This window comes from Elgaria multicarinata, chromosome 1 (genome assembly GCF_023053635.1).
Source record: "Elgaria multicarinata webbii isolate HBS135686 ecotype San Diego chromosome 1, rElgMul1.1.pri, whole genome shotgun sequence".
NCBI lineage: Eukaryota > Metazoa > Chordata > Lepidosauria > Squamata > Anguidae > Elgaria > Elgaria multicarinata.
In genome coordinates this window covers 70,423,434-70,435,958 of record NC_086171.1, presented here as the reverse complement: position 1 = coordinate 70,435,958, position 12,525 = coordinate 70,423,434, and the positions used below count along the sequence as shown (strand labels likewise).

The window sequence follows — 12,525 nt, the reverse complement described above, 5'->3', positions numbered from 1 at the left end:
GACAGCAACAAATACAGTCAGGAGGATCAGTCAATCAGTGAATTTTGTATAAAATGATATTGCAACATAGTACAAACTTAGGCTTACACATTTAAAATAACTCATTATTATTCCTACAATTGGATTTTTTAATAAAAATTATAAATACACCATGGCAAAAATGTGCACAAATGCTAGGAATGTAGAACTTAACATTGACCAAGTAAATTAATGGCCCATTATTATTATTATTATTATTATTATTATTATTATTATTTATTTATATCACACCATCAATGTACATGGTGCTGTACAGAGTAAAACAATAAATAGCAGGACCCTGCCGCAAAGGCTTACATTCTAATAATGGCCCAGTTAGTCCATTACTGACTTCATCAGACTCCATAATGTAAACAATTGTTATCCTTGAAGCATGTGTGATCCACTATCTGATTCCTGTGAAGGCTAAGTTCATGTACTGTATGTCCAACAATCAAAGAGTATTTCCAGCGTTTTGTACCAAGTTGGGGGTTGTTACCAAAGGTATCCAGAATTTGAGGGCAACTTCCCTAGTAAGTTACCTGAAATCAGACAAGGGTCTTCTGTTTCCCCAGTGCACGTCTGGAATTTCCCTGTGCATCTTTGGTTTCTAGCTGTAATAATGAGCAAGTGTTTTCTACATAGATCCAATTCAAATGATCCTCCAAGCTACAATCCCTCTTCTTCCGCCATTCCCCCATGCCAATTCCTTCTTCTATTTCTAGATTTCCTTTAAACATATTTTGCTGTTAAGCTGAATGGGACAAATATGGTAAATTCCAAAGCCCGAGCCATGGTTTGCAATCCCATTCCAAACTACGGTTTCGACATTAGCATTTAACACAGTTTGTCTGATTCAGTCATTATGGCAAACACCATAGAGCAACGGTTTGCAGAAAGTAGATCTCCAGATGTTTTGGATTTCAATGCCCAGAAGCCTCGCCAGCATGGCCAATGGCCAGGAATGCTGGGAACTGAAGTCCAAAGATCTACTTTGTGCCCATGCATGGTTTAGAAGACCCAGAAATGGAATGGGAAATAAGCACACAAGAGGTGGGGAGGAGGCACACTAATTCACAGCACTTTGATCTGGAAGATCAGAACATAAAACCTAAATTTAGCCAGTGTTGGTTCACATGTAATGCAATACAATAACACAGCTTGGCATTACATGAACCAGGCTTGAGGTCAAGCACTTCTCTCGCCAAATGCTCAAATTTACTTAGTTACTTCCTGGTTTGTGGCAAGCCTCTGCAGGTCTTGCTTTTGAATAATCATTCTTAGGATTGCTGAATATTTTAAGAGGGCTTCTAGACAGAGGGTCCCTAGTGCTAGCATTAAAAAGGTATCGTGCAGCTTTTCCTTTCCCCCCCTCTCCTTAACAGATTTTCTGCGTTAAGGAAAATGATGGAAGAAGCAGTAAGAAAGCACAGGAGGTCATGAGCACAGGAGGTCATGTCTCCAGTAAACTTCCATGAATAAAAGCCTCATCTGGAAGCATCCTTATTTCAATGACAAGCAGCTTCACATCATAAAAACTGAGGCTCATAAAGAGAAACGACAGATATAGGATCAGAATACATCACATCACTTTGCTGTGATGAGAATTCCACTACTTACAAATTAGCATTACCTATTATTATTATTATTTATTTATATAGCACCATCAATGTACATGGTGCTGTACAGAGTAAAACAGTAAATAGCAAGACCCTGCCGCGTAGGCTTACATTCTAATAAAATCATAATAAAACAATAAGGAGGGGAAGAGAATGCATCAAACAGGCATAGGGTAGGGTAAAACTAACAGTATAACCTACTTTTTGAAAGTCTACCCGAGTACATTTCAGTTTTCCTGCTTATTAATCATTTCTTACATAGACTGAATTGGACAGCATGTTCAATGCTAAGGAAGGTGCAAGGAGCCCCATAATCTAAGAGAGAGAAAAGTTCCCAGAGTAGAAAACTATTAACTCGTAGTTTTGAACCCAAGAACAAAATTACAATATAATACAGTATAAAGCATGTTGGTGTATTAAATACAATATCAACTGATCAGATTATATTTTTATAGTTACATCTATCAAACCTTCAAGTAATGGAAATATTTCAACATCTTTAATAAAGCGGAAGTATTTGGAATCAAAAACTACTATAAAGAAGCCGACTATTCTGACATATCCATATAGCTCAATTCCTTAATATTCAGTTATCTGTGATATTTAAAATGTGACAAATTTCCTTATGTCACAACATCAAATGTAACACAAGGGTGTCATACACACAACTATGGGGTATCCAGCATCTGCTTATTCAGCCGGCAGCCAGATTTGGCTCTACTAGACGTAGTGGGGGGAATGGGGGAGTTAATACTGGGAGAGGATCTGCTTCTTAACCTTTGAAGGGCAATGACAGAAATATAAAGACAGTTTACAAAGCTGGTCAAAGAGAAGAGAAAGTCCCAGGCTGAAACTGCTAGGGTTGGGATGGCATAGAGCAGCCTTCTCCAAGCTGGTGCCCTCCTAAAATTTTGGACTGCTACTCCTAGCATTCCTTGCCATTAGCCCTGCTGTCTGGGGCTGATGGGAGTTGAAGTCCAAAATCTCAAGAGGGCACCAGGTTGTGGAAGACTGGCACAGAGAAGCCACCTCTGCTCCCTCTCAGTAAGGCCTACCCCTTCAGTCCCCAAAGTGTTTCTCTAGGTCAGTCAATATTTAATACCAACATAACTTCTAGAGAAAGCCAAAACAAACCACTTAAGCCTCTTCTAAAGATAGATATGCATGACTGAAAAAAACATCGCGGGTGCTAGCAACTTCACAAAGCCTGTTTGCTTATTTTTCAACTGACTAGAGTGAAGCTGTTTTAGGCAAAGAGAACAAACATAGCCAAAAATCAAAACAAAAACCACCTGTAGAATCCGACACTTGCTGCATTCTCATTTGAGAATGGCATAGTGTATTCTCATTTAAAGTCTTTCAATTTGAGATCAGCCATACCTTTAAAAATGATTATTTTCAACAGAATTCCAACATGAAGATATACCTGATTTGCCCCATACTTTGAAATAACTAGAAGTTATTTAAGGTTTGCTTGCACCTCCAGATTCCTGCAGAATGAACCTTTTATTAAAAGCCTCTTCTTTCATAATTTCCCTTTTTATTTTAAAGAAACAAGATGGGTCCCCATAGAGCATACACAGAACCAGATTAATTTTTTCCTCCAAATGTTTTTTAAAGAAATATTTACTTTTTACTTAAAGGGTCCAACCAATACACACCCAAAAAATCGCAAGCCACCAATATGTTAGTGTCCTATTATGTTGACAGGTGTACTATGATAACAGACTCAATCAATGTTTTAAGTTGTGTTTTCAAACACCATGAAGGCATGCATCCCTGGCTCAGATCTGATGTTAATTGTGGAGATAGGGTCAAAAGACAAAGAAGAGGAAGAGAATTTTAAAAGAATTATTACATCAGAAACTGTGCAAACAAGAAGAGTGTATAGTTTTACTTTGAATGAAAATTGAGTCACAAATCTGTGGAGCGCTATTTTTTTCACCAAACACTATTACAGTGGTCTTCAACCAGTGGATCGCGGGATCAATCCACATGGGTTGTGGCAAAGCTGTTACTGCCACATTGGGCAATTGTGAGAGTGGATCCCATCTTGCAGATTGGGAGTGTGAGGTGGATCTCAGGTCTGGACTAGTTGAAGACCACTGCACTATTAGCAAGACCCTAATTTTATTCATGTTTTGAAAAAGCATACAAATAATTGGAGAAAGTAACTCATTAGGGAAGCACAAAGCTGAACAAAAACACAGTTGCTTACAATGATTTTTAAAATGCAGAAGAACCAGCTGGAGGCAACATCTAAAAGGACTTCTTAGGGTCCTAATACATGTTTAGGTGAATGCTGCCAGGCTGCCTGGTGAATGCTTAGAGTTGAAAGACTATGTTCAAATGTACATCCTGAACAACTACCAATATGTTGCATCCCACACTGAAGTAAGTACCATGTACATCCACTATACTGCACATGGAGTGTTTCAGCAGAAGTTCACACACCCCTGAACAACCCTGCAGCCATATGACCTACCACTAAGGCAATGGTTTTCAAACTATGGAAAAGAGATAACCCTCTTTTGGGAAGTAGAAGGTTTTAGGATAGGACAGGATCCTGAAGCAGGTGTATTCCTCCCCATCACCCTTTCCAGCTAAGACCTAGATAATTTGAATATTCCCTAGCAATGGATGCTCATAGCTGCACACGGGCTTGGTGGGGATACTGCCCCATTATCCCAACCTTATTTAGGAAAACGTTGCAGCTTTGTTCCAATGAAGTTTCCAGTATATAAAGCATGTCAGAGATTCCCTGTTCTCTTCTAATGTAAGTGTTGGATTAGTATCACACCCAATGCACAGATCCTCACACACATGAAAGCATACCAAATCTTTGCATGCTTGCTTGTATAACAGATGGCAGAAGTCAAGATGGGAGCGGGGGGGCTGGTGGTACGGGAGTGTGGGGAGAGAGATGATATAGTAAATTTAAAGGTAAAGAGACTCCTGATTCCAAGAAGTTTGAAAAACATTGCCCTAAAGGGTAGGTACCTTATCATGCATATATGGTGTAGAAAGAGACCCACTGGTTGAAGGGGTGGAGAAGAGATTATCTAACACAGGGGTAGGCTGAGTTCAGTCTTCCATACTTTATTTTTAAAGAAAACTTAGAACCAACGTGGTCCACTATCTTGTAAATTTTACAAAGAGGGGTGCATGTTAAGGATCTCTTTAGCAGATAGGCGTAGTATGTAATCTTGTATAATGTAAGAAGTACCTTGCTGGAACAAATCAAGGTTCACCTGATTTGGAATTCTTTTGCAAGAATCCACTGCAAATATTCTATTTTCTACTCCTGCAGACCTACTCACAAAGCCTGGCCAGCTATTATATCTGATCACCATTAACCACCAGGAGAAGAAAGATGGGGAAAGGGATCTAAATGCTCTCAGAATCAGGGAATGCTGGAGTTTTTTTGTTTCTCATATCACAGAACACTAGACCCTAAGACTGAGAAGATGTAAAACATACCCACACTCTCTCCATCACTGCCCCCCAAAAAGGGGGGTGACATTTAGTTTTATACCCCCATTGCACAATACTCACTACTTTTTAAGCACCTGTCATATAATTTTAACGCATTGTTGTTGTTTCAAAAAAATATTACTCTGTGTTCTTCCCAGAAAAGGAACTAAAAGATGATAAGTATTCTGGTCACTTCCCCCCAGTTGATCTAACCCCAGCAGAAAAGGTGCAATACAAATCACAGTACTCAGAGATGGAAGCAAGTTCAAGAGTTACACTTTGTCTCAAAGGAGTCGGAGGTTTTATGTGCCGACTCCACAGCCCTGCTTTCAAGGCAAGGATCCTTCCCATGCATGGCTTCAAGCTAGGGATGCCAAAAGGCTTCAACCCTCCTTGGGAGCAATTCCATGCCTGTTCAAACAGAAAAAAGTCCTACAACTCTAGGGGATTGTAGGGCTTTTAGCTGTCTCAACATACCCAGGATCGCGCCTTTACCCTCTTTCATCGCACACCTTTCTTGTATTTCTCCCCGCCCGCCCCCACTTTCTGAAGCCGAGGCGGCGATTCTCGCTTCTCAGAATCCTGTTGACACTCTGCCAAGCGCTACCTCACCTCTCGCCCCAGGGTTAGTCATCAGAAGTAATGATAAAATGGGAGAGGGGGACTTGTGTGCGAACCAATAAATGTGGGGCGAGTGGCGGGATGTTTGCAAAGACATAAAGCATCTGTAGGCGGGATGGGAATTTACTCTGGCACGTTTTCCGCCGGCACGTTTCCCAATCTCCCATCGCAGTTGGTAAGGAACAGAGAGCTAGGGTGACCATATGAAAAGGAAGACAGGTCTCCTGTACCTTTAACAGTTGTATTGAAAAGGGAATTTCAGCAGGTGTCATTTGTATATATGGGGAACCTGGTGAAATTTCCTCTTCATCACCACAGTTAAAGCCGCAGGTGCCCTGCCCTCTTTTAAATCTGGTCACACTAGCATAGCGCCTGCAGCTTTAACTGCTGTGATGAAGAGGGAATTTCACCAGGTTCTCCATATATATATAAGTGACACCTGCTGAAATTCCCTTTTCTATGCAACTGTTAAAGATACAGGAGCCCTGTCCTCCTTTTCATATGGTCACCCTAGACAGAGCCTTGGGGGGGGGGGGCGAGGGCAAAATCCACGCAGCAAAATTTGGGGGTGCAGCGGGGTGGGGACGGGACCATGGGGGCCCCAGGAGGAAGGCGCTGGGCTGCCCGTCAGCCGGCCGAGGGGACGGATCAAAGGCGAGCGGGAAGTCTTCGTGGCGCAAGGGGGGCACTCACCGGGATGGTGGGCGTAGGGGCAGCCACAGGAGCCCCCCGGCCCCGCTGCAGGGCGCAGAGGGGGCGGCGGGGCGGCGGCAGGCATGGTCCGCACGGAGCCTTCGTTTCCCTCCTCTTCGCCGCCGCCGCTGCTGCTGCTACTCCTGCCGCTGCTCCTCGCGCTCTGGCAACTGTGGCGAAGCAAGCGGCGGCGGATCTGAGGAGGAGGCGGCGGCAAAGCTACGCCTCCTCCGCCCTGGAGGTTGGTCCGCTCCCCAGAGCGCCCGGGCGGGAGAGGTGGCGCCAAAGCCCCACGCGCCCCGCCCCAGCCCGGGCTCCTGCGTGCCTCGCGGCCGCCTTCCGCCCTCAACTCGACCTCCCAGACGCGGCCGGCCCTTTCCCGCCACTTGACCCGAACTTTATTACCCGCAGAAGCTCAGCCTACACCACCCCGATTTAGGCTGCTCTTCTGCGCCTGTTGAATTTCTGCCTGCTCTTCATGCACAAACCCTTGGCAGCTGGAAAGTATCCCTACTTGTAGAGAGAGAGAGGATTTTGATGGAATCGAAACCCATTCATTCTAAGCATTAAGACTGCCATCATTTACCGCCTGCCAAGTTTTGGGTATCTTTCAACTGTAGTGTGGCAGGCTGAAATTCAACAAGTCAGCAGCACAGCCTTTCCTAGCAATGCAATGTTTGGGAAAGGCTTCTCATCTGGTTGAGCTTTTATATTGTATTTTATATTATGGCTTTATACTGTTGTTTTATACTTTGAATGTTTTTAATTTTTGTGAACCGCCCAGAGAGCTATTGAGCGGTATAGAAATGTAATAAATAAATAAATAAATAAATAAATAAAGTGGAATTCTTGCCTGAAATGCAGCGGTTGAAGGCAGGCACCCATTTTCAAGGGAATAATATGGCAACTTCGTATTGGCTCCTGTGTTCAAGAACTATGTGTGAGGCAAACATTTAGCAAGTGCAGCTTCCCCATCGTTAAGATGCAGTTATGGGGAAGCTTCACATATTGAGTGTCTACCTGTCATGTTGCCAGCATGAAAGATACAGGATGGAGCGAAGACACAACACAATGTCTTCCTCTTGCCCTCTTTTTGCTCTGTAGCTGTGCTGTCATTTTAAAATGCCAGACCATGAGACCAACAGAAGATTTCACAGTACAGAAATCCTATATATATGAAAGGATTAATAAATGAAGTAAATGTTGCTCAAGTGAAATTTAGTAGAACTGCGTACTTCCTTGTGTTTGAACTATTTAGTTAGGTAATTTTAGACTCTGGGTGTGGTGGCCTTACATCCATACCCTTTAGATGATCATGTGCATTCCTTCAAAATGTGCTATGCTAGTTTGAGGACCGTCCTACTCATTCTGCTGAGTGGGGTCCTGCACTTCTGCTCCAAAGTCCCCCCGATAGCATCACTGGACCATGATGAAAGGACCTTTAAACTTCATCCAACTAAAGGTCTGTGAAATTTCATAGGCAGAGTGGGGAATGATGGGAGGGGTGGAGTTCCTCCCTGTTCACCATCACTCTGTTTTTCACTCCAGTCCTCCATCATTTAAGTCCCACTGCCTTTCTTCAGTCCTGAACCAAGAGTGGGGGAGAAAGAGCATTGCCAAAGAGAATGGGAGTGAAGGAAGAGTTCCATAGACCTCAGACCCATGGATTGTTCCTGGGTGCAAGTGCTCTCTTTGATCTACTCACACACCACCTCCATATTTTCAATCCCCTGGGTCCCAAATCCTTCTCTTACAAAATTTTGGAAAGAGAGACATTTTGAAAAATGTTTTCAATTGCCAGTTGAAAACTTGTATCCAATGCTATGTTTGTTTGTTTTTTTAACAGACCCCAGAACTGTTGTTTTTAAATGGATACTGTTGTTTTTATACTGTTTGTTTTTGATGGTTTTAAATTTTGTATACTTTTTAATGTTCACTGTTTTTAACTTTTGTAAACCGCCCAGAGAGCTTCGGCTGTGGGGCAGTATATAAATGTAATAAATAAATATTTATCCAGAATCTCACAGTCCTGGAAAATGCTTATACAGAAAACATTTTAAAAGTTTATCCTGTGGGTAGACCCCTTCATTTCAATGGGTCTACCCATTCAATAGGTCCTACCCAATGTGTAGGACTAACATTGGATGAACTAGTATAAGCATTTTCCAGGACTGAGATTTTTGTGGGTGATTTTTAAAAAATGAATCTGGTTATTGGTAATCAGGGAGTAGGTAATAATGATAGTCAAGCTTTAACACATAAAAAACTTTAATATTTAAGTTTAGACACTTAATTAGAACTCAAAGGGATAGAGTTCTAATATTAATAAAAAATTAATTCCCTCTTTCATGTTGCTGCGGAGACAATGCAAGACATTTTTGTGACTGAAGTAGAAAATCCAGACATTACTTTATTTACATGTATTTATACACTGCTGTTCTGCCCCAAAAGTGTTTCCAGAGCAGCTCAATGGCATCACCAATAGTAGTAAACAGTTTCTTTTTAATACTCCAAAAATCTGTCATCTGAGGTGGGCTGCCTTCTCTGCCGAATGGTAATTTTGGCCATGATGTTGTTAGGCCAACTTGGTTGCTATAGTGATCACCTGCCACTATTTCTCCGTTTAGCCTTTCATGGTCACTTGGTTACTCTCATTTCCTACCAAGGATGACTAACTGTTCCTCCCCCTTTCTGTACTATACTGTCAAGCAAAGAGCATTGTAATTATGGAGCAATGCTGGCTTGTGACCTCCCACTCATTAAGGATGGCTGGAATGAAAGTAGCGACATAATTTATTTGTTAGTGCGACATCCCAGTCTGCTTTGGCAGAGAGGGCTAAGGAAAGCAGTAATTACATCTCTCTTTAGGATCATCATCAAAAGTTGGGAGAATTCAAACAGAACAGTGAAAGCACAGGACAGAATATACCCTTTGCCAACCCCACATCAGAACCATGACCTAGATATTGGACAGGCTTATCTAAGAATCAAGACGGGGTGACAGAATTATAACGATGAGCTACTGCACAAACAGGCCTGTGGTCTGGAGAACCAAGAACATCCTTATTCCTGCTTCACTCTATTGTGATCACCCTCATTGTAAACAGTTATTTGGAAAGGGGAGGGAAGCAGATTGCAGAGTTACCAGACTCAAATGTTTTGATTTGATTTGATTTGTAGAGTACACTAACAGCTGTCTGGGTATGCAAGACACTCCTTTAAAGCTAGCCTAGTTATTTTCAGCAACTCCTGGGACCTACCATCTGTACTGCTGATTAACAAACACCTGACACATAATAAAGTATAAAAATAAATGTAATAGTGGTGTCCCTAATATTTAGTTCAGCAGTAAAACCAATTTATTCGGACTACTATGCTTACTTTTAGGAGGGCTGCAGCTCAGTGGTAGAGTCTCTACTTTGCATGCAAGAAGGGCCCAGATTCAATCCCTGGTATTCTGCCTGAAACCCTGGAGAGCCATTGCTTCCAGTCAGTGCTGGCAATACTGGTCTAGATGGGCCAATAGCCTGATTCAGTATAAGCAACTTCCTATGGTCCTATTTGTGTGGGAATGTCATTGCTTCCTATGCAGCATTTATGCCTCCACATAATATGAATGCTAGCTAGCTCTAATCCTTTTTGGTGCTGTGATATTGACCCTACCAATAGTACAATAACTGGTGATGATGGCACACTGGCTGTACTAGATTTCTTTTTATGAATCATGTAATCTTCTCGTTTGCAGTGCAGCTAATCCAGTTCTTTTCAATGGATGGTACTTAAATCAACTGGCATATTACAAAGTACAACACACACACACTCCCACAACTGAAAAGCACTGATCTCATCAACAAGTTCTTTGGAAACTAGGCAGCAGCTAACATCTCTTAAACAGCAGGTGTTACACTATATTGCAGGGATTGATTTTAATGGTAGCTGTGGGGAGGTGGCTGTGGAATCCAAAGCACCCCTCTGGTAAGCTGTACAGGTCATTTTGAAGTTGTATATGGGGGGGCGGGGGTGTTTGAATAACATAGCCAACAAGGAACTAGCAGTCTGGTCCAAAAATTAAGGGTGGAACCACACATTTCTTTAGCAAACATGCATTCTCACATTTGTTGAGGTAACACAAATGTGGGGGTAGAGAAGAGAATTGGGAGGAGGAAGGGGTACTTAACCTCTCCCTTGGCCACCAATTCTCCTCAGCAAATGGGTCCTAGCAATCCATTTTTCCCTCAGCCAGCCTTACTTCCAGTTAGAAGCCTGGGATTTTCGAGGGACAACTGGGTAGCATGGGAAGAGCTAAGCAATAGGGCTGGCGTCAATGGTAGGCATAATTGGACACCTGCCAATGGCCTACAACCCAGTAGGGGCTCACTGACAGGAACCCCCTGCCATTGGTCCTCCTCTTCATTGCAGTGATGGTGAGAAGGAAGAGCCATGGATGCCACTGCCCACTTGCTCACTGTCAAGCAAGCAAGTGGTAACAAAGATAAGAAAATAGGGATCTGCTGGTTCCCTTTCTCAAGAGTAAATCCCATTGATTTCAAATGCACTCACATCTAAGTCATACTAAAATCCCATGCATGCTTACCTTTGAGTAAACCCCATTGAATAGAGGCAGACTTACTAAAATGGGGTTTACTCAAAGGTAAGCATGCATGGGATTTTAATATGAATTGGATATAAATACAGTTGAAATCAGGGAACCAGCAGATCTGTATTTTATAAATTTGGAGATGCACAGCTTTGCATGATCAAAGGAAAGGAAAAGTGATCCATCACACTTCTGAACTTCCAGGAAAAGCATTTAAAGGGGAAAATTTAAGAAACTCTTTAAAAATCAAGGGATGGACCAATCTCATTCAAACTCGGCATGCTGAAAGCTCTACTTAAGAGCTATCACTGTGCCAATTTTGATCTCTTTATCGTTACAAATGGAGCTGCAGGCAAGGAGGATGCATTTTCCACATTTATTTTAAGGTGAAAATGTACTCCTGGTCATGCCTACTCAGGAGTAAGAAATAGAATTAAATGGGACCTCTCTCCTTCCCCCTTTATGGTGGAGTAGAGAACCGCACCGCCCTCCTCTTTTGTAGCGAGACCACCCTTAGACACACAAGCCCCCAACAAAGAATGGGATGGTCGATAGAACACAACCACAGAAATACAGGGGAGGGAGGAGAGCATTTATTTTGCATGAAGGGAAAATAATCCAGACTTTCCATACTCCAATTAGAAATGAAACATGGAGGGGAAGAGGCAAAATGAGTGCAGGCCATGGATGATGTCATGTGAGTATCGGGCTGCAAAACTGCATACCAAGCATGGGGAGTGTGTGATAAATCGCTGGTGTGATGGATCCCAGAGGATGAGGAGCGATATCAGTTGATGACAATGGTGAGGAGAAGGTAGATTCACTGAGGGAGGAGAGCCACTGAGGGTGTCTTGCCCATGACTCCCACACTGCTAAGCACCCTCTTCCCAGCCACCAATTTTCCCATGCTATCTCTCATATTTTCCTCACAAGCAAACTACAGGAACCCAGTGTTTCCTTTATAATATGTAATTCTACCTTTAGTTCTCATAGCAAATAACTATTAGGCCAGACTCAAAACTTGTGTTCTAGAATAAAAGTCAAAAAATACTTTTTGTAAATGATGAAAAGTTATTTACAAAAAGTCACATTTGTAAGATCTTACAGTGACAAAAGAAATTCAGGTGGAAAATGAGTGACTAACTGTAAGTGAATTGCCCAAATTCACACCTTTATCTTTAAATAAATGTAAATACTGCAGCACTTGAAGTAATAATATTTACAAGAAGAAACAATTTAATCACAGACAAAATGCCATTTATGCAGCAGTCATACTTGATGCATGTACATTTGAGATACAGGTATATAAAAGACAGGAATACATGGTGGACACATTTTACCTTCACGCTCTACAGCAAGGGTGGGCAGAAGGTCGATCCCTGGATGATTTATAGTAGATCAACAAGGATGTCTGACAAAATGACCTCCCCACTCTAAATTATACTGCTGACTTTTAAAAAGCTTGTGGAAACCAGGAATGGGTTTTCATGTGGAAGGACTCTA

General features: G+C 42.1%; 1 protein-coding gene across 1 annotated transcript in view; it reads right to left on the bottom strand.

Annotated features, from left to right (window-relative positions):
* Positions 1–6,510, bottom strand: part of DCLK3 (doublecortin like kinase 3) — a 32,063-nt gene extending 25,553 nt beyond the window's left edge. The window contains exon 1 of the mRNA XM_063116178.1: positions 6,426–6,510. Within this exon, the coding sequence (XP_062972248.1) occupies positions 6,426–6,510 (85 nt within the window). The remainder of the gene's footprint in view (positions 1–6,425) is intronic.
* Positions 6,511–12,525: the final 6,015 nt, after the last annotated feature.